Here is a 22,939-nt window from a genome sequence, read left to right as displayed (position 1 = left end):
GCATGTCGGATGGCATGGTTCTTGAAGCGGTTTATGCTGGAAACTTCCCTTCGAGGTCGAGATGTCGCGGATGGCCGTATACTTCGGCGTTTTGGCGTGCTTCCGCTCTCGCGCTGAGAGAACGGATGGACTTCCCAAAACGTGTAAAGTTCGTCTATTTCTCGCACTGCTTGTGACGTTTGTCGTCCGTCCCATCCGGCGAATGCGCATTGCTGGTGGCACGCGCAAAAGGGAGCTTTTTTGTGGAAAAGGACACACTGGAAGGTCTTTCAAGTGGATGTGCGTTTGTGCTAGCAAGAGAGGGACCGACCGATCGAAATCCCGAAGCTGAGAAATCTCCAACATTGCGGACTAGTCGGGCTGTGCGCTTGAACTTTCCTTCGGGTTCGACTCACTCGAACGGACGAACTCGATCGGCTAGCAACGGTGACTGGTGTGCTGGACGGAAGTAAATTTTTTACTTCTCACATATCGCTTCCGGTAATTAGCGGACTGTTAGTTCAGTCGAGGAAATATTGATTGTTCGAAAGGTGAGGGAAATTCCCCTTAACTGTGCGAGTGGAAAGGAAATGCGAAAATTCTGCAACAGAACCTATCCATACTATTTTCCACGGCGAAGGTCGTGCAAATCTATAGCCATAGTGAGCAGTGGACAACATAAAGTTGGATTATCGGCGCAGTTGTCCACTTGAGCTGTTCTTCGAAGCGCTTGTACATTGGAAAGTGTTTGTCACGTGTGTCTCTGGAGACTTGGAAAGAAAGCGTGTGATAAGATGTTTCATATGTTATCCAGATTTATGGTCTTTAATTATAATTATTGCATTTCTATTGTTTCCACCGAATCATTTCCCCTTTCCAAATTGCGTAAGTTAGCTGAGAATCCAAAAGTTTGGACCCTTCCTTTGCATATGGCGTTTTGTGTCGCGATGGAAGGACTCTTGCGAATTAATAGGATGACTAATTGCGAGCAACAACACACGGGCGTGCATAAGTAAGTGTTCGTTTGTGTTTGTGTGAAGAATAGTCGAATCGAGCAAATATCAACGCAACGTCCATGAGACGAAGGAAACAGCAGCTTGGTGAAGTAGTAATAGCAGTTTACCGTGGCCAATACTTTCTCCATGTTTGCCGACAGAATTTTCTGACGGAAACGTTTGCGTTTCCTTTGGCGATTCTTTTTCGGGAGGAGTACTCCAAAAGCCCTTTCAACCCTTTCAACTGTGTTCGAGTGAAGTGTAGTCGTGCACTTGCCCGTCAGAGATGGCAGTGCATAGAAGGGCTTCGCAAGGAGACATCGCTGGCTTCCTTCCAATTGCTCCGTATTCCTTTTAGACACCACATCTAGCGGCCTTGATGCGTTGGCCTGATTATTGGTACAGTTTGTGGGTGTGAGTGGTGCTTTTGTCCGTTGACAGCATCCGAAACATGAGATCCTTCTGCTCTGCGGCAATTCCACAAGCTAATCCGAAGTGGGCGTCCCATTGACGGTTAATCCATTGTTCCGTGTCCTACCAAACGTGTGTATTGGTTTCATTCGTTCTTGTGTTGTATAATCGACAGGAAAGCGTTTCAGTGATACTCTGCCGACGGACACATTAGAGTGTGGTGTTGCCACCCAATTTCATCGCATTTCGCGTTTGATGCGCACTGTTCGGTCCCGCGCTTGACGTTAGCAGTGAAGTGACCAGTGAACGAACTGTGTGACCGATCGTTGCAGCAAAACATCGATATTACACCGAAAACGCAAAGTTGCTATAGCTGTGTGCCAATAGAGCTGTAGCTGTGATATCGCGTGGCGTCTGGAGCGTTAAGAGATAGTTTGAATTTGTCCCGAATCCGGGTGCTGCCAAACGGCGGAAGCAGAGTGCACCCAGCGAGAAGAGGAGCGCAAAAAACCCTTCAACCTTCCCTAACCTTGTTGCAGTGAACATGTTCTCCGGATTAACAAACCAAGTGACCTCTTGGATCGGCGCGGCCAAGGGAGAGCCGCAGGACGAGGAGGTTCCGACTCCCCCGAACTCGGCAGCGACCACTGCGACAGCGACTACTTCCGGTGTTACTGCGGCGTCGTCTACGGCAGCGGCGGCTCCCGACGCAGCAGCTGCAGGCGATGGAGGCGACAAAAGGTAAGCGCGTTGTGGTTCAGAGAAAGCATCGTGTCACGTTTGAGGTAGCCTCACGTGATACCATCGTAGCGTTTTGAAAAAGGGACCTTGTTATGTAATCAAGCATCGAACGCTGTTCGTTCTGCCCGGCACACTTTCAGTGTTCAGCGGGAAAGTAACTCATTTTCGAACCATTTTTCCATAAACTTGCCTCATGTAAGAAAATTTCAATCACATGATACAGCAGCCGTACTCGCACTCGAGATCTGCTCAGTTCGTGCTCTCCGTGTGGGGGTCTTGTGCTCTTTTCGCTCTCTCTCCTGAAAACATCCTTGCTGCATTTCGGCCGCGTGCATGTATGTGTAAGCACGTTGCTGTTGTTCGGAGAAGACTCTCAGTAGGCGGATATGTGTTTTTTTTCGTTATTCCATTGTTTCTCTTTATTTTGTACCATTTCATTCTGTCTTCTTTCCGCAGTCACGCTCTCTTAATTTCTTTCTCTTCCTTTCTCTTTGCTTTTCCATATGTTTCTCTCGTTTTCTGCACCTTTACCCACTTTTGACAGTTTCGAGAACTGTTATGAAAGGATAAGTGAATTTTACGACCATGTGACGGCACACAGTGGGAGAGACCGGAAGTCGGATGACATTTAGGATCGATTGGCTGGGTTGGGGTTTTTCTTTCAACGAGGCTTGGAACTGAGATGGATTTTTTATGTTCATTGCGTTTAATTTGTTTCTCTGGGAACCTTAGCTTATAATAATAAAACTTAGCTTATAGTAAAACATTTGAAATTATTTTATTTTAGTAACATTTATTAATTTATTTTGCGAACAGTTTATAGTAACTTGATAATTCGGTTCATCCTTTCTGATCTGATGTGATTATGAAGACCAAAGTAGAGTTTTAGATATACGGACCTTTGTTAACCAACAATGGCCGATGCGAAGCTTCGGTAGCGTTTGCCGTTGTGTACCATCTAATTGAGTCAACAATTTATTCTGACACCCGTATCTCCCCTGAATTTATTACGGTTTCCCACCTTCCAAACGTGGGGTGGGTCTCTCAACATACTTCAAACCAACCAAAATAGAAAGAGAAAGGGAGATAGAGACAGGGGACCAGAAAAAAGGCTCCATTGGCATAACTTCAGTCACGGTGAACCATAGCAGAGATGGGAGAAAGTTGTGTTGCAGATATCGTTTAATTTTTCTCACCAGTAGCGTTGGAGTTTGCAGGTGGTTGGCAGTACGCTCCACGCTTGTGGCAGCACGTAGAATCGTTTGAGTAATAAAATTACTCGCGTGCTTAGTGTGGGGACAAATTAAATTTTACCTACCCAACCACACGCTCCACGGTTTATCCTTTTTGCATAACTTTCGAGCTTCTATACAAAATTCACTGTGCAATGGATTTAACGCTTGTTAACGGTGTGGTTCAGCATAAAATGTCCCTTTGTGGGATTTAATTGGGAATTGCGGGCATTCTTGTCGTATACTGTTTCGCACCTCTTGAGTATTGAACACTTCTTGGTCACATATTCGTGTTTGTCGTTCTGATTTTGTTTTGTAAAGCAGAAACTTTGCGATTCCACAGCCCCTTTTAGAGATGCCGTCTTAAAAGTGCGACTGGTGGTGAAATAAAAAGATAAAAACCATCTCCACGAAGTTGGAAGCATCCCTGGAGTATGCCATTACAAAGTTTCGGAGGTGTTCCAAATGGGCTCCCTTTACGCACACACCTCTTCCCTTCAGCGGCGGAGAAGCTGAAATCTGCAAAAGGGATCTCCGTTTGGTGATGCAATTTGCGCCATCGAGATATGCGTTGCTTGCTTTGTTCGCAGTACGCTGTCCCGTGAATTGGTCTATGAGGAAGGCAATTTTTGTGCTAACTCGTTTCTACAATGACATTAGCGCGTGTATGGGACCGAATGTGGCCGCGCTTGTCAGCCGCGCTTGTCACGTTAAATTATGATAAATTTGTTACGAAGAAAATGTCAACTTCCACTGGCAGCTGTTGAGTGAATTTCTGGCGCAAATTGGAAATATTTCCTATTACGGTTCAGCAAGCCAAGCATCTGATGCTCTTTGATTGCCCTTCATAATGTTTCGATCGATCGCAGCAACCAGGCTCGTCACCTCTTATTCCGTTGCCCTTGCCGTTCCGTTCGTGGTACATGGTGGCTTACGTATGATGGATCCATGTGTTCTTACACTACAGCAAACAACAAAGCACTAGACAATCTCGAACCATGACCTCAACGTTGTTGCGTCTTCTAACGCTGGTACCAAACATCAAACGGCTCGTTACAACATTTTTGCGCCATTCCGATTCCCGTTTGCTTCAATAACATGAAGTTGTTGCGTCTCAAATGGAGGATAATCCACCGGTAACTTTGCACCGGTTCGCAGTTTCGGCAAGAGTCCATTCACGCTCTTCCAACGACGCGAACGTCTGCCACAAACGAAAGCAACAGGAGAATACATTGTTTATCGCCACCCGATGTGCGGTCGAATATGATATCATTAGCTGTTTCGTCTTTGGTTTTAGTGCACGGTATACCGGGATATGACCCAAGTGTTGCACGTAATATGCTGGACAATAAAAACGACGTCCTCCTTACAACCTTGCAACCTGTAGAAAAGCGTCGGTGTGGCCCACAGTAACACAGCATCCTGGGATTATTACGTAACTGTGACCAGACTGTTCTGGCCCAGGAAGGAAAATACGCGATGCGTGTTTTACAGCTCAAGAAGCGGTGCAATCTCGTGCTGAATGGTACTTGAGTGGACGATCGAAATGGGGAGTTTCTTTTGCGATATGTTCTGCTACGTAACCGTCCACCCGACATACGGTCCAACGTCTCGCTGTGAGCTTTCATTTCCATCTTTGCCCTGCCAAGCTTTTATGTTTTTTTTTCTGCCGTCACGCCATCGTGTTGATTGAGTTTCTTTGGATCAATATTATCGAAACTGCAAAGTGTGATCAAGTAGCAGCGCCTTGGCCTTGTTTTTATTGTGGATTAGCTTTGTGTTATGTGCGGTCTGCGTGAGTTTGTGTTGTGGATTATGGAGGCGCCTGGTCTGTTTCAGGTAGACCGTTTCCTTTTTCTACGTAAAGGTTTTTAGATGTTGCTCACTGTACGCTGCACGCTGGTTTCGTTTTGTGGTCACAAAAACAATTAATGGTAATAATTGTATTTGGAAAAGTCTAAGCTAAGCTTTTCCAAAAACCATTCATCGGGTATATCGCGCTTCAAAGAAACGCCGAATGGACCCATCTGCGCTTTTGACTGATTGGCCTCATTTGTATGACTACATACGGCGGATGATGGATCACCATGAAGTACTTCAGTCACCAGTGAGTGGTGCGTTATCACGTTCGTGAGCGTAAATGGTATGCTGGGAGCATATTTTATAAATGTGCTTCCCGTCGAAGTGTTTTACGCTGCGTCCATTTTTTATTTGGTATTCCTCCAACTGGGCTCTTTAACTGGGCGTCTACGTTACTGTTGCGCACTGACCAGCAATTGATTTTATATTATATATTTAAAAACGCACGTTCCGACGAGCCGTGGTTGTGCTTGGGAGGCCAAATGGTTCTTAAATTGTGCCGAGCCATGACCATGAATTATCAAAATCGTGGAAATGAAGGAATTCGGGCTGAAGGAAAAAATCGTTTTTAACGATGCAAATGCTTGAGGGAGTTTTCGCTTTTGGGCGATTTTCAAAACATCGGTTTCGAAGCGTCGTCTCAACATGATTTATGTACTCGTAGTAGCGGTTTGAGTTCTTTTGCATATTGTTTTTTGGAGATAAATGTTAGTGTCACGTTTGTATTATCTTTCATGGCTCCGCTTGCCTGGCGGTGTAAGAACCATTTCAATCTTAAACTCAACGGTTTACGGTTTAAACAGTTTGTTATGTTTCAACATTTTTTCAATAAACATTTGTAATTAATTTTGATATTTAATTTATTCACCACTAAAAGGTCAAAACTTATCAGCATGAGTCGTTTCTATGTGTTACTAATTATAAGTACTTTCTTACTGCTTCTCGTTAATTTTTGTAGCCCCACAAAAGGAGGAGTTTTCTCTGGCGTGTCGTCCAAGGTGACGGGATGGCTCGGTAACGCGTCGATCCCATCGATGCCCACCATTCCAACGGTGTCGATGCCTGCCATGCCAGCGATGCCTTCGATGCCATCAATTCCTGGCCTAAGAAAGACGAACCAAACAGACGAAAATGGTGGTATAACCAACGAAGGCCTCGTCACATCGCCCGAGAAGGCTAGTCAAGGTATTGCCGGCTCGACGGATGCTGCCGATGAGGAGGACCGGTCAAGGTATATTAGGTAAATGGGCCTATACATAATTGACTGAAATTTTAATTCCACAGATCTTTTCTTATTAAAAAAAATCATAGCGAGTGAAACAGAGATAATAAATGATAGAGAATAAAAGGACGAGGGTTGGATAGTGTCAAAATGCAATAAAACGGCATCAATGCAATGAAGAACGAAAGTGGTTTACTTAACACGTTCTATTCGCCGTAAAAAAACTAAATTTATAGGATGTAGTGAGGATTTCGTTATAGACTGTGTTCTGTGCCATTTTCACGGCTCTGATACTTGAGTACGGCTTGATTTAGAACCAATTCACATTTGTAGCTTTCCTTTAGTTAAATGATGAATTAACAGAGTTCATCAGGCACTCTCCAAAGCTATTAAATTTCCACATCGGCTGTTGAACTCTCGAAAGGGGAAACGATAAAGTTGTTCGGGCGGAAAATTTTAAAATATTTATTATACTCAATTCAATTTAGAGTAGAGCAAGAGTTGTTGCCATCTACGAGTTATTCAATCTACGATATTTGGTTGTTTCTATTTATAAGGTTGTACTTCGTTCTTTTAATGTTGACCAGCTCTTTTCAATTATTTGAATTTTTACTACTTCCTTCTTGTTGCAAAAGAAATTCTAATACTTCGAACATCACTTTGTCGCTGTAGTTCCCTTTGCGAATGTTGTTGCTAATACATTTCCACATATTTGTAGTGTTTTAAATCAACCTGCAATTTACATCTTTGTCTTTGAATCCGTTTGCTGTAAAATTAAGAAGTATTTGTTTGATAGTAAAGCAACTGTTCACATTTGCCTAATGTTGTCATTGCATATGGTTTAATTTTTATCATTCCAACAACAAGAATTAATTATTTAAACCAGCGATAAATAAGGAAACATTACTTTAGAATCACCTATCATTGCGTTTGTTCATTATATTTCTTTCCTCTTTCCTTCTTCTTTTCCTCTTTTCTTCTTTTCGTTTTCCTCGTTCCTTCAGAGATTTAACTGACAAAATTACGATAAAATCGGTTCATTGGTATCAGTTAAGAATGCCTAAACAACATCTCTGTCTCTGGCGATCTCTGTCTGGCTAGGCAATATAGTTTTTTTTGCACAATTAAATCCTTGGAAAGTTTGACACTCCTTAAGATACAGTTTGTTTACGAAGCGGAAAGCTCTGTGACTCACAGAGAAGATGATGTTAATGAAATCATTCAACAAAATTTCCTTGTTATGCAACATTAATTAATTGCCCAACCATGCTGTCTTTATTACTCAAGTCAACAACTCAGTGGGCTCTCTTGATCTCTTGGGCGGAAATGAAAATCGATGGCGAGGTACACGAGTTTTGCGGATTTGTGTGTACAACAAACAACCAAATTAGTTCCCTACCAGGCTGCTGGTGGAACTCCGCACCCTACTATTACTACGGGAAAAAAGAAGCGAATATTACGAGCGCCGCCAGTTCTGGCAAAGACATCCGTCGGAGATAGTTTGCGTTTCTAACGGTGTTTGACCTTCTGCTGTAGGTTGTAGATCACCATTCGGTATCAGCACTTTGTTTTGGTTGTACAACAAGGCACGACCTTAGCTTTTACTTCTCACTTTGCTTGCCAGCACTCTTTACTCAAGCGACTTTGTGGCTGAAAAAACGAGAAGGAAGCTTTAAGAGTCTAAGCAAAGCCCCGTTCACCTGTCCTGCTGGTCAGTCACTTTCACGCACTGCTTTTGGTGACAAAGTTGCGCCTGATGCTACCGCTGGGTTTTGTGTGTTTTCCGAGAGGGGAATTAACTGGGAACTCTCCATGAAGACAGGGACACAGATCTTGATAAATTCAAACACATCCGTTACCAGACTATGATAGGAGTTTGGGTGATACAGTACAAATGTGTGGCCTTGCTATATGCGTACAACTGTTACACGTAATAAGTTTACAATATAAAAAGCAGACACCCGTTTATTGAACTAACATTTGATTTTTGCACCTTTTCATCACGCATTGCATTACAGTGTTTCAATCGTTTTTGCTTACCGCATGTTTCGGGGGTTTAGTTTTTAAGTGCACTCTTAAAATGCTTTGTGTGTCAGATGTTTTTCTATACGCCAGTTAGCCCATCTTGTAAGAATAGTAAAAAAGTTCCTTTTTCGTAGCGTAATCGCATATAAATGTAAGCTTATGGAGTCACTTAGCTTTGGCCGATTTTTTCCGTAATACCAGTGGCACTTTCGAAACATACAGTTTTTACTTGCAAATACAAATACAAACACTCCACTATCCTCTCAGCAATTGCATCCGGTTGTGTCACATTTGGCGATGGCAAACGTCATGTTCAGGCACATTACCCTAGACGTAATCCGTTCAGTTTATATCCAGCTATGTTTTATCATCACAAGTGTGTGTTTCTCGTTGGCTTAGTGAACCGACGATCGAACGGGCAATTCGTAGTATATTTTGGAGTCATTATAGCCTAGCCCATCATTAACCTAGCCAAACGACCATCCAACAGCTCGAAATACTATTCTCTCGGTGCACTCCTTTTCAAGTAGCTCTTGAGTTAAGGTCCATTTGCGAACTCAGTCACTCACTAGTTACAACTCTGTAGCACATTTGCGCAAAAGAAGTAGACCAGAACAAGTCAATGAATATATATATATTTACCTACATACATGATTATTTAACGAAACAAGTGAATCATTGAAACTATACTACTTACCAATCACTAGCAGTCGAAAAGATATATCGTACAATCAATATATACTACCTAAATGTCATGAAAAATTTCTTCATTTGTGTATGGCCCATTTGAACTCTAGTTTTAAGTGATATTTGTTTAGTGTGTAAAATAATCCATGAATATTGATTACGTTATGATTTTGGAAATTATTGCACTATTGCTGTGAGCGATCGGTGGGAACGATCGACCAATGCCCAGCTAGCTGCCAGGGCATGGGTTGATCGTTCGAGAAATCCTGTTGAACTCTGGCACCGAATAAGCTGGTTACGCGACGCGCTGTTGAAGCCACTTGATCAACTCACGGATTCCCGTCCGCTGTTTAACGTCATAATTTTAACGATTCGTTGCCTTATCCTTACGTTCTGTATCGCATTTTTACGTTTCGGTTCTGTTGTTCACTTTCTCACTCTACTCGACACATCATAACCTCATACTCTCACCTGCAAGCGTCATAACTACAGTTTTTTCCAGAAGCGACCACAGATCAACGATACCTGTCACAGCAGACAACATGAAGCACTTACGAGCAAAAGAAAAACTTAAACTTCTACAAAAAAAATTCACTCATGATACTCAAAACGTAACAACTATTAACAATAGTGGTAAAATGTTCTAACACCATCAAAAAGAAACGTAGATACATTCCAATCGAATACCTTCGGCACCACTTCTGTGAGGACTAGGTTGCTTTCCGGATTTTGTTTTTCCGTATCATTCTGTTCGGTTGTGACTCTTGCCGTCACTGAAGTTATAGCCTAGTTTGCTCAAATTCTAAACGGAAATTTAATGCATTTTAGCATAAGGTTATATTTCTTTTAGTATGTCTACCGTTTGTTTCAGTTAGGAAGAACTGCTTTTTCTCGGTATTTTCATGATTTTCGATTCCGATGTTTACTGGTGCTGAATAGACCGTAAATGGGATATGTCGTAACATTTAACTTTGATTAGAAGGATGTCATATCATACAATGGCTCGCTACCGGTGGGTCGTAAACGGCCTCTTAGGCTCATCTGTCCATCACGTAGTGTATTAAAGAATGTTAACGATGGGATGCGATCGATACACTGCCTGCTGTTCCTTCTTTCAATCGACCCCAACATTCATGTTGAAGATATGGTTCCCTTTTCTGTTGGTTTTTTGTGCCGACAGCAAGACATTATTCACTGAAAGGCATTGTGTGTCTTTTTCAATATACCTTTAATTCTTGGTTTTATGTAATATAATGAATATGTATGAAAGGTCAAGTTTTACGTGTTACATTCTCGAGAAATTTTACGTAAACTAAACCAAATGTTGGCGGATTTTCTGCCATACCGGGACAATTTTGATTTGTCATTGATACTAAAGCATTTTGGAGAGGGGTTCCTGTGATTTTGTATTGGTTGAATGAACATATTCAACTAAATTGTAACAAATGGCTAATTAAATCTTGCCAGCTTCATACGACAAACTATCATGAACGTGTATGGTTGCGGATTCAATGATTTGATCATTCGTGTGCAGTATGTGACTAAACGTTTTCATTTCCATTTCGCACTTGTATGCCCCACTGCATTCTTCTGACCGTATCAGCAGACCACAGGAAAGGTAGAGTTTAGTCTGGCTTGTTTCGTTTGACACACTTTCTAACAACTCTTTTTCGTTTGTTCGTCGTAATGGCTTTTCCAACCTTTCTAATCTTCACTCTATTTAACTCATGCGTTATGTTTCGGTTTTCCAATAAGTTTACTTTTACGTGCAAGCTAAGATCACCATTGTACCGCATATTAGCCTTGAAATACTAAGCAGCAAACTCTAACTGTAAAGGATTTTGAACACCATTTTACTATCAAACCCCCTACTAGCCGCGAAGCTAATTTGAATGAGCTTTTGCTTTGGCTTTCAAAACCGTGTCTTTTATTTTGTTGTCTTTTTGGCAATGTAATTGCTCTAAATCTCATACTTGTTTTTTTTATTTTTTCTTAACAGTCTGTGTGACGTTTTTTTTAATAACAAAGTGAAAGGGCCATAGCGCTGCTTTTGCCTCATCCGTAATTTGGGTTGGTACCATTCCTTCCAAAGAGTGGAAAAAACTTCCATGGTGTCCACTTTTCTGTTTTTGATAGAGCGACAACACGGCCTCAAGGTCTGCATATACAATTGCCACTCCAGATTAGTTCGGGGATTCGTGGTAATTATAATTTCTTCAATTTTTCATTAGTTAGGTAAGAGATAATTCGACTAATGCAGTGTCTGGCATGCTAGACACGGGGAAAGTCGTTAGGCGTTTGATGAAAGTGCACTCATGGAGCTCTCACGGATTCATACGATATTGTGCTTTATCGTGTGCTGTGAACTGTTTACCATCGCCAGGGTGAATAAACAGAAGTGATTTACTACCCTCTATGACCGAAACAAATGAAGGTTTCATTTCTACCTTGGTGTTACCGTCATAATCTTGCGAACATCGTACACTTAATCGATTTATTCCAGACTGTACTTAGATTCGTTAACTGCAGTTACTTATAGCATTAGTATGGTTAAATGGTTTACATAGTTTGAAAAGAACTAAACAGGTTACTTTGTATTTGGACGATTAGTTGAAATTTTGTAAAAGTAAAATCAGATACTACATTTTGCAAATAGAAGGATTCGGTTTTACTCCATTTCTTGTTCTTGCTCACATCACACAAACACCCCTAACTTATTTGTCAGATTTTTGCGAAACGCTTTTTGTATTGTATACTTAACAAGGTTTTACTCGTTCTAACACAACACGTTTCACAAGCTAACTTTATACTCTACACTTACACTAGTCCAATACTCTTTTAGTGTTTGTTTCTTGTTTTCCTTATTTCGTTGATACTGGTACAGTTAACCGTTGCTTGATTTTCCGAATTCTACCTGTCAATTTAATATGAACTTTCTTCCGATCTTGCCTATCATATATTTTAGTACTTAAGTGGTTCTGTGTCTCCGTTTTATGAAATCACAAATTTTCTCTTATCTATCACATTTTTTAATCGATCTATTTGAATACAGTTTAAATTTGTGCCCGATTTCCTTTAAACAATGTTAAACACAATACACACTCCTTAAGTACACTCCTTAAGTGTTTTGTTTCTTACGTTCCCACGGATGTACCAGTTTTTTCTCTTTTGTGAATGCATTTTCTCAATTTTGGCAATTTTGCCTTAGTTAAATTTTTGTCTTTAAGAAAGCATTTTTCGCTTCTATACGTAAGCAGTGCTGGTCAAGCTTTTGTCATTCAATTGTGCAAACGTTGTTCGCTAAGTTTCTTTTTTTATTATTTTCTTTTATCTTTGTCCACTCATATAGTGCCACCGGAGGAGCCGATTCTCGTCCCGCTACGGGCCCAGGCACACCAACCGAAGAGAATGCTGGACAGATTGGCCAAGGTAATTGGGCAGCCCAATCTAATGTCTAAAAGCTGTACGCACTACTAGTTGCTAATGAGCGCGTTCCTGTTTATTCAGTTACACATAAAGTCACTGCTGGTGCTAAATCGATTGGATCATTCCTGTACTCTTCGTTCAACAAAGCTGGTGATAAGATTAAGCATCTGAAAGACAACGTAAGCGGCATTTCAGTAAACGATCGGTAATGGATTATTTCTTCAGAAGCTTACTCATTTTTGGTTCCAACAGAGCATTTTGGGTGAATTCAGCAAGGAACAGGAAGCATTCATTAAAAACCAGCAAGGAGGAAGCGGTGCTGGTGCGTGTCCGTGGGTAGGACATGCTAATGAGGCCAAGATCAAGGAAGAAATTCTAAGCCTGTCGGCGGTAAGTCATTCAAACATGTCGGTAAGGTATGGCCTTTTGATTTAATTTTATCACTGTGCTCCGTATAGGATCGTCGAAACTTTGTACGTGCGCCACCGGCTGGTGTTGAATTCGACTTTGACTATGACTCATCGTATCCAGTTGCGTTGGCAATCATGAATGATGATAAAGAATTGGAAAAGATGCGATTCGAATTGGTCCCTAAAATGTAAGTTTTGTAGTAAATGATAAAGCGATTTTGCTCGCGTTATGCTATAAAAGTTTGTGACTGATGCTTCTTACCTTTCCTCATTGCAGCATCACGGAAGAAAGCTTCTGGCGTAATTACTTCTACCGTGTTTCCCTAATATGTCAAGCGGCGGAGCTGGGCACGCTGGGAGACAATAACGAGTTCGTAAAACGTGGCGCCAGTGAAGATACAGAGGGTAACGTACATCACTTGCATCTTGCAGCTTTCTAGTGTCCTGAGGATTAGTTTCCTTTGTCCCATAATCCCTATTTTTATGAGTGTGATTGAATTCAGTTTGCTCCTGACTTGAAAGGCTTTTTCGAAACAAATTTTTCGCTTCTATTTGTTGTTTTTTCTTTGCCTTTATCAGCAATTGTTACAAGTATTATAATTAACATAAAAAATTATTCACCTTTTACAATTTAATCGAAAATTTTACACATGGATAACAGCGATGTAGTGACAGTACATGTAGTTGAATGTTTGTCATTGTTTCAACTACGCATAGTGATAGTTATTAGAATAGAATAACAAAAAGGGTGGCACCATAAGCTCGGGCGTCGAAAAATGATTCGCAAATCTATAATGCTGATTAGTTTACAACCAATATTACGGTTCCTACTAGCATTATTAGTTTGTGTGTCTCACCTTTCGTTATTTTATCAATTTCCTACCAGTTTTTGTTTTCTTCTTAATGTGATAATTTTTATTATTTTATTTTTTCACCATCAACATCACCAAAAAAAGAGCCCATGCAAAGTCCGTCTGATGCATCGAAACCGATGCTCAAACCGAGTTGTGTCAGCTCACAGTCCATCAGTACAGAAGATTCAAAATTTCCTCTGGAAACAAACGGTGCCTCCAGTAAACCCGGTTCCAGTGACGGGCCATTGGGCACTGTCGGTGCCACAAATATCGCCAAAAGCAAGCACGGCGAGTTCGTTTCTGATAGTTTCCAAACAAGCGAGCAGGATCTGGAGGAGGTAAAGGCTGGCATGAAAAAGCTGGGTATCGACAGTCTTGCACAGCAGGCAAATGAATCTATTGGACAAGACACCGTCAAAAGTGGTAAGACTGCGAGGGTGCTCGATGGACGCTTACATTAAAAACGACAAATGGTTTAAACACGTGTCATCAACTATCAAAGATTTTGGCAATTTGAAACCTCAGGTTGAATACGACAATGTAAATAATTTAATAGAAGAAATTAAGGTAGCAACACTCCACGCCTGTGAACGTTTTCGTGGAACATCCCCAAAAGCGGCACCATCAACCACTAACACTACTTGAGCAACATATAGAACTACAATGCAAAACACTACGAAAACGGTTGAGTTACGTTTGATTAGATTCGTAAGTTTCAGTTGACTGCATGTGCGGATCACGCTACTAAATGCTAGTAGTCGGCAAATTTGATACAGGCGCACCACAAGTAATAGAAACCTGCTTGCATACATAGTTAGTCAATGAGCCCTAGTTTGGTGAGCGTAATGAATATAAACCGTGACTATGTTTTAAACTTTTTCCAGATAATCATTCGCACAGCCGCCAAACCACCGGTAGGTTGGTTCTGAATACTTAGATTCCTGTAGTGAAACATGTTTACGAAACCGGATGATTTCCTTTAAATCAGACACCTTTCATCCATAGGCAGCTGAAGGATGCGTATTCGTTCGCTTTCCTTTAGTGCTCGTTGATTGGAGTGAACGGAACACAACACGGGTTCGGTTTTCCGGTGCATAAGTCTTTATGTTAATTTGTTTCTCGCGAACCGGTTGTCACTCTCGGCGATACGCAGACAATTGATGCAAAGACGAGTAACGTAAAGCGCGTGCATATGTGTGTGCGTGTGTATGTGTGTATTTTATCACTCATCCACAATCTCACTATCATCGTGCCTTAGCAAACACACCGCCCTGCGGTTCACACTGTGCTGTTTCGTTTCCTTATAGTTGCACACTATTTGACGCGCTCTGCGTGTCAGTGTCACAGACCTATAATATGTGCTATCCTTCTGCCCGTTCCAGATGATCGTTTCAAAAATGGACCGGTGTTACGGAATTGTTGTAACATCCGATTCCCTTAGCTTCATTCTAAACTTCAACGCCATGACCCACCCATCTATCCGATAGTTCTGTTCGCTGACGGTAGGCGATAGTGTTTACTCTATTTCTCTCTCTATATATATTTCTCGGTCTCTCTTTCTCTCTTGGTTAAGAAATACTGCAACCCGTTTTCAGTTTTCCTTACTGTAATGCGTGACCAGAACGATCCGTTCTATCCTTGCGACAACGTCCTTCCGGCACATTGTGCGATAAGCAATACACACTTCCAAACACTAGCCAACCAAACAATCCCCGAAAATTCCCAGACGTGTGCAAACGAAAGATATGTAACCATAGGCGTAGGAATGCCGTTCTGGTGTTGTAGGAACGCTGTACTAGACGGTTGAAATGATAGGACTATGCCAATACCAATGCTGCACAGCTACACTACTGCTACCCTCTCTGTGACTGTGTTTGAAACTGTTGCAAATGACCTGCGTGGCTTTCAGTGCTTGTTTCACTGTCTCTACTGGCAAAATACTACTTTGTGTGCGAATGTTTCAACTTGCCTGTACTTTTCTGTTTATGCGTGCCCTAATGTGTGTCTGCAACTGAATCAAAAGCAAGTGATTACTGAGTCTTTCTTACATTTTGCGATTCTTGACATATTTTGCAGTATTATTCCCAACGGTTTTCGTAAACTACCAACGATCTATTTGTTTGTCTAATTTACATTGATGTTCTGTAGTTGCTCTTGTAGTGAATAGAGGATTGGTGTGCTTTCATGTCACGCGGTGTTTTTGTCCTGTTGAACTGCGAGTATGATGTTTTACATTGATCAGTTGCCTTGTCGTCTCAAGCGTGGTTGTGGCTTCGTTTATGCTCCAGATGTGCCAAATGGAGTACCTGTCCGTTGGGTACATTGAAGGTGCCTACCGTTCCGTATCGACATTAGTTAATTGCCACAAATGTGTACTGACTGGGTTCGGCAACATTATCAGACTTCCCAATTAGGCTCGAAGCGATGATGGATATCTGTTATGTTCTAGGTGTTTTTTTCGTTTCGGAATCTTTTGTGCAAATAGAAGGGTATTTAAATTATTTTCACCAACGTGCGCTGTCTGTTCAGGTAAATAGCATGATATTTTACCCATGTTTGTTTTAATTACGCTATATTTTGTCTTTTCAGTTCTTTGAACGTTCACTAGTTTTTGGTGAATATAAATTAGAAACTCATTTTATTTGCTTTGCATACCGAGCCCTGGTTCAGCTGTGCTCTACTTTCTCGTCACACAATCTGCTTTCACTTCTTCTAGCAGCTTTTTTGTTTTAAACATACGTCCAAACATACTATAGGGTTGCCAGATGCCAGACGTCTTTGGTTTGGTTTGATAAAGTACGAATCTTAGTTCATATTGTAGCTATAAATTGTCAATGTGGTTATAATGTGTCGGAAGTTATTCATTCTCATTCAAGGCAAATCACCAGACAAAGTGGCAGGCACTTGATTGAGCAAAAAATTTAGGCTGTTTGTGTCGGTGCGTTTGATTCCGTTTGATCTGGCAACTCTGTCTCGTTTAGTGTGCGTAATAATTTAAATTCATATTAGCCTTTCTTATGGTGGCAACCTTTTGCGAATGCGCATCGATTTCCATCTCGGTTCGCCTTCCTTATGTAGTCATTTCGTATATGTTCGTTCCTGTTGAAAATCATAGAATCTAGGATAACTATAGAAGTCTCAAACATTTTGGATTTCATTTCATATTTTGTAAGAATCAGTTAGGCTTTTTTATCCTCAAGTACCATCCAAACGTATTCGAACGCTTTTTTTACTTTGTTATTGTATTCGTACAGTCTAGTACTGCTCTTTTTCCGCCTCCTCCGCAGTAATTCCTTATCGATGGTGATCAATTCTTTACTTATTCAATGCTAACATAACACTAACAACATTTTCCTTCTTTCTTCTCGCTTTCCCTCTCTGTCCCATTGATTTGTACTCTTTCTTTTTTCTTGGTATTCGTACGCTGCGCAAATGATGGACCACCAAACAGCCTAAAGAAGTGTAGTATGATAAAACGAATGTCTCTACTGCAATCGCACGTATTCTTAATACAAAGAACGGAGCTCCCAGAGCGGGGATACGAAAAGAGAAAATACACATCTATTCACATAACGACACGCGTATAACAACTACGGTGTACGATACTAAGACTAAGTATATGCGATAGATATTAGTCGCTGAGAACACACGACAGTGAAGTTACTTCTCATCCTAAAAAAAAACAACACTCACTCAAACCAAAAATATCTATGTTCTCGCGTCATAAAAGTAAAAAATAACCTCTTCAATGCGGAACTCTCTAAAAAGGTAAATAATAGGAACATCCCATATGCCGTAACAAACAAAAAACAAAAAACAATGGAGTAATAAATAAGCGAGTGAAGCAGTTCAAAATATAACTAATTATACACACCAGCCCAAAATGTATATCGGTGTGGAGAGCGGTGTTATCTTGAAATTGGAAAATAGTATCATACCAATATTTTGTTGGCGCTGGGCGAAGAAATTCAGTCACACAATAAGTCATACTTAAGAAGAGACAACAAATATGAATAAAACCAAGTTAAGCAAAATATACACCAGCAATCGCGGGTATGATGGTTCCAATACGAGCCCGCCCCATACAAACAAAACCACACACATATTATCTTATCGGAATCAATTAGTAACAATTTCTCAACGAGACAATTTGAGGACTACGTCGAACGAGAGAGGAGACCATGTGAAGCCCCCGAAGAAGGGCAAACGTATTCGGAAGAAATTGCGGCGAGGCAAGGGACAAACTCGGTTGACTTGACACCCGACCTATACTTACGTTCGTTACCTAGCTATAATAATCTGGTTACACAAGTCTAAACAAAACGCATAGATGAAGAGAAATGAACGAGAATCTTATATCGAGATCGATATTTATTGTTGTTGTTTCGAGTGCTTAGGGAATCTTTATGTAGGCGAGCTTGGGGCGAGAATAAATCAATTCACTCACTAGCAGTACTGGCACGCAGTTTAAAATCGAGCAAAGTCGCGTTCCTAACCAGTTCTAATAAGCAAAAGGGTCCCCCTTTTTGAGTGCAATCACATTAACACACCACCTCTCTCAGACACACACACGCACATCCACACAAATGCGAGAAGTTGGACATGTGGCAACTAATTCTACTCAATCAGTGTACCTTTCCGTCTAGATGTGAAGCGTCCCTTACCTCTACTTCTTTCAAACCGATTGCCGCCGTGTGCATTCACGGCCTGTCGGCAGCAAATTGTTCCAAGCAGCGGGTCCTGATCGGCTCGGTTTGGCCAGCTTTGCTTGACAAGTGTTCTGTATCATTGTTCGTCAAACGCACGGAAAAGTTGTTCAATTGTTCTGTTTGTAAATGGTCGAGGTTGAGTGGATTGAGCTTTATTTTTGATTGATCCGGTCCGGCGAAAATTTTGCTATCACTTACAGCAAGGGTTTTCGTTTTCGTATAAATTCCTCTTCTCTCGTGACCCACCGAAGATGCTGTATAATTGTATACATTCCTCAAGCCGATTGTTTTTGCCATTGCTTGCTGTCCATTCCCGGTCCGTATGGCTTGCGCGTTGGCGACACATTTCTTTTTCTTTTACATCACTACTTGACTCAATGACAAGTGGGTGGCTGTATTTTGTAGCAATAAGATGTATATTGGTGTTAACGTTAATGTTCTTCCATTTACCTGAAACCACGTACGTGCACGTATGGGCGCGGCCGATCTCCGTACACCGCGGGGCGCTCGAAATAAATAACACATTCCCGTTCACCGACGGTTTTCCTCCCCTTCAATTTTAAATTACCACCTATCTATATCCTCCGAAAGGGCCGACAATGCACGAGGATCTATCATAGTTACTTGTCACTTTACGTTATCTGTGAGTCGTTACTCAAGAAGAAGCTACCCAGTAGCGAGCGGTCCCGTGAAAAGAAGCCGGTAATTATCATTTCCCTGTCGATCGGCTAGTTTTCATACCTGCAGAAAGACCAGAACCTTGTTGGGATGGGCGGAACAAATGTAGAATCCACCAGACGATTCGCAAAACTATCGTTATATCGTGCAATAGCTACAACAGTATTCGTAATGCCTAGTATTGACGAGAGATAATCCAGATTTTCCGATGTTATGCATTTGCGTTGATTCTATTAGACACACAGTATATTTGCTCTTTATCGGTGCGCCCGAAAATGGGCAGCGTAACAGCGTGCGAGCATGAGAATACCGGCCCGCCAGCGGGCGTACAACAGGCCACAAGTGGGCCACCGGGAAGAAAGCGGGTTTGCTATTTAGGTTAGGAAAAGTGTAACATCGGCTTCGCAACCAGCCTGCGCGCCGCCCCGAGCCACGGCTGGCGGGCTGTCCGAGGATGGAACACCACAAGGATCGGGGCCGGCGCAAACTGACGAAGGATGCCGTCCACACGTGGCAACATGGCTTTGGTATCTTCAATGCACCGGAAGAATGCGATAAAACCAGTGATTCGGTTCGTTGTTGTGTGATGATTTTTGGGGGATACAAAACGTGTAAAAAGCAACAGAGATATGACAATACAATCGCAAAAAAACGTGATGCCGCAAAATATCGTGCGAAAAAAAAACAAAACAAATGAAGAGACATATTTAAACGTAACGCGAACAGCAGCACGGAACAAACATATGTACCAACATAGTTCACCCGATATTTAATTCCCGCTCCCGGTTTTCCGCTATCTCTGTCTCTCTATCTGTGTGTGTGTATCTGTGTGTGCGTTGTATTGAGAAGTTTAACCCCATTGTGTATGCTAACGTCCCCGCACGCCCCCACAAAACATAGAATCGGACGGTGAGAGGGTGTGAAAATCGACACACGACGGATCAGTTACCAAACCAATTCAATCAATCACACGCATCCACGGACGCAACTTGTATTGCGCAAAGGTTGTTAGGCAACGCTACTAGTTGGTGAATTGGCGGAAAGCCGTTCACTAGAAAGAGCGGAACATTGATCACCACAATCTCGAATCCGGTTCGATCCGAACGGAACAATTCGGTTTTTGAATTATGTTTCATGCACACGAGCAGAGGCCCTTCCGCTGCGAGTGCTAACGAAGTCTCCTCGACTTGACTTGCGTATCACCTTTCTGTCTTTCTCGGACGTGGCGAAAAAAGGAGTAAAGGTTCGGGGTAGTGTGTGCAACATGCAATAGCCACCAGTAGAACAGTAACATCAACCTGCAACAGCAACAGCAACCAGAGTACTAATATTAACGAATTAAAGCAAAAAATATTACTCACACAGATTGGGACAGAATCGGGGAGACCCCCCTTCGATCAGGCAAGAAGGCGTGCTTTCGATAGTCAGGAGCGCCACGTGATAGATGCGCATCGTGACGCGTCTATCACGCAGCACGAGACTGGTGGCGTGACGGAAGAAAACCAGAATGGATGCGCCGGAGAACACTTGAACCACTCACATTCCATACACATTAACAGCAACTAACAGCAACGATATATTGACACTGCTGCACACACACGACACACGATTTCACAGAATAGTGAACACACCTTACACACGGAGACGATTATTCTGTATAGAGAAAATAAATTTTAAGGCAATTATTGATTCAAACCAAGCGAAACGCGGCATTGTGTGATTGAGTATTGAGCGGCGAAGACGGGAGAGCGTCAAACACCAACACGGCCAACGCGTCAATTTGAAAGAAAGCAACCAACGAGGTTCGATGGTGTCAATAGTCGCGAGATAGTTCAGTAAGGCCACAGAATGGGTTGGCTTCCGGTTTACTACCTTACATATTTAATTTGACACACTCCACAAAAGTATCGAAAAACCGTTTTACGTTCGTACACCACCTTCGGCACCATTATAACCACATTGTTAGCGAAAGCATTTATAGTTTCCAAGCGATCACTGATGATTTGTTACGAAACTAACGGCAAGCTCTGGCAAGTTATGATTTGTGGACACGTTTTAATTATTTGTTCCGTTTTTATCGATCGAACGGGGGTCGGATCGGCGCACAGACTGCAACACTAGCTGCTGCTTGCTCAGTCAACTAACGATCGGTTATTCGTACTTTTAGAGGAACAATGGGAAAAAGATCTGGAAGCGGAACTGCAGGACTACGAGCTGGTGAACGATGGGGGCAACGAGCGCAACACCAACTGGGAGAAGGACGTCGACGAGCTGTTGGACGACGAAACGGATCTTAAATAAAACGAGTGTTTCAATCAATTGCTTTGTAATATGATCAACTGTAGCGCATCGAAGTGAGGAGCGACCCGCTGCCTCACTCGGGGAACCGCGCGGGACGACGGATTGATGATGGTTTGCGAGATGTGTTACTACTTGCGTTAAAAAACAAACTCTATGCACTCGTTACAAGTAGCTTTTAACGGTAGGTTTAATGTTTATGGGCGCTAAGTTTTTCACACTATAATGATCGATTTGGCAAAGTTTGCGCCTTGCCGAGTCAGTGAGTTGCTTAACTGTAATGAAATCTAATGATAACGATGTCTGTTGAATTAATGTTTCAAACTATCACCCTACAAACGATCAACGGTTTGGCGCTCCCTCTACCAGGTGGCCTCAAAAATCGGGTTTGAAGGTGCACTTTTTTCGTTGCCGAAAGTGCACCCTACTCGACATATCAAGCTACTCCTGTTTCCTTCACCTTTCTCCCGTCAAATGATTTACTATTTTTTTTTTGCACGGAATGGCAGTACTGAGTCGAAGCTGCTGCGCTGCAAGTTTGGCCAGCGCATCATGTTACAAAGAAATTGATATTAATAACCCTGCATTATTCGGAGACGAAGTGCAACAATGAAATAATATTTAACAGGAATCTGGAAGTAGAAATTATGCTACAGTTACACGAGACAGTTGATTGGCCTCAATGCGACAAAACTATAGCATCGAAAATTGCACGAACGAAAACGTTCTTCACTTTCGTAGTGGATCTGGCGCATGACCTATCCATGTTAGAAAATTTGACAACTGCATGCTTGTGGGGCAAGTTAGAACAGTGTTTAGAGATCTGGAAAACATCGGTTCTTGTTCATAGCAACGCAGCGAGTTCTGCTGGATGGTGTTAACTATAGTAAAGTTTATTTTTACAGTGCGAAACTATCCGTTTTTTTCGAACGTTTTCATACAATTCATTTTTTACTTTGATACTCAAATATTAAAAAAAACTAGATTTCCTCTTATTTTACCAAAGTATTAGACAATTAAATTAAGGAACTGGCTTATTCGTGGAAGCGTCACGAGCCAATCATCTACAACGTTGTCTTAAAACGTTGCAAATATGAAGATGCAAATAAAGCGGCATTCCAGCGGCGTATAAGTAACACGCAGTAGTAGCAACAGGCACAGGGCACTTTTGAACGAGCAACGAGCAGAGAGTTAACGAACAATTTCAAACCAATCCTTCGAGACGAAGACAGAAACTATTCGCCCAAATACCTTCAACACATCACTCTAAAGTATGCAATATCGGTAACAAAATTACACCGTGTCTATCTTAAAACTTCTGACTTAAAAAATACAAGGGCTAGCGAACCTACCGAGAGAATTGTTATAACATTAAGGAGTATAAAATACAAGCTTGTACTACGTATCGGACC

The 22,939-nt window shown here is 41.8% G+C and overlaps 1 protein-coding gene across 2 annotated transcripts; it reads left to right on the top strand.

Moving 5' to 3' along the window:
• Nucleotides 1–402: 402 nt before the first annotated feature.
• Nucleotides 403–22,920, top strand: LOC131210942 (synapse-associated protein of 47 kDa). 2 transcript variants are annotated; one of them, XM_058204268.1, is made up of 10 exons: nucleotides 403–530; nucleotides 1,561–2,126; nucleotides 6,177–6,449; nucleotides 12,502–12,581; nucleotides 12,660–12,757; nucleotides 12,831–12,968; nucleotides 13,037–13,176; nucleotides 13,266–13,393; nucleotides 13,945–14,265; nucleotides 21,397–22,920. In XM_058204268.1, the coding sequence occupies exons 2-10, from the start codon at nucleotides 1,930–1,932 to the stop codon at nucleotides 21,528–21,530; spliced, it is 1,509 nt and encodes a 502-aa protein (XP_058060251.1). In that variant the 5' UTR covers nucleotides 403–530; nucleotides 1,561–1,929; the 3' UTR covers nucleotides 21,531–22,920. The 2 variants fall into 2 exon arrangements, with proteins under 2 accessions (XP_058060251.1, XP_058060250.1); XM_058204267.1 differs by having other exon boundaries at nucleotides 6,177–6,458.
• Nucleotides 22,921–22,939: the final 19 nt, after the last annotated feature.

The sequence above is a fragment of the Anopheles bellator genome, chromosome 2 (assembly GCF_943735745.2).
Source record: "Anopheles bellator chromosome 2, idAnoBellAS_SP24_06.2, whole genome shotgun sequence".
NCBI lineage: Eukaryota > Metazoa > Arthropoda > Insecta > Diptera > Culicidae > Anopheles > Anopheles bellator.
Note: the sequence above shows the minus strand (reverse complement) of the source record. Positions and strands in the feature narration are given on the sequence as shown.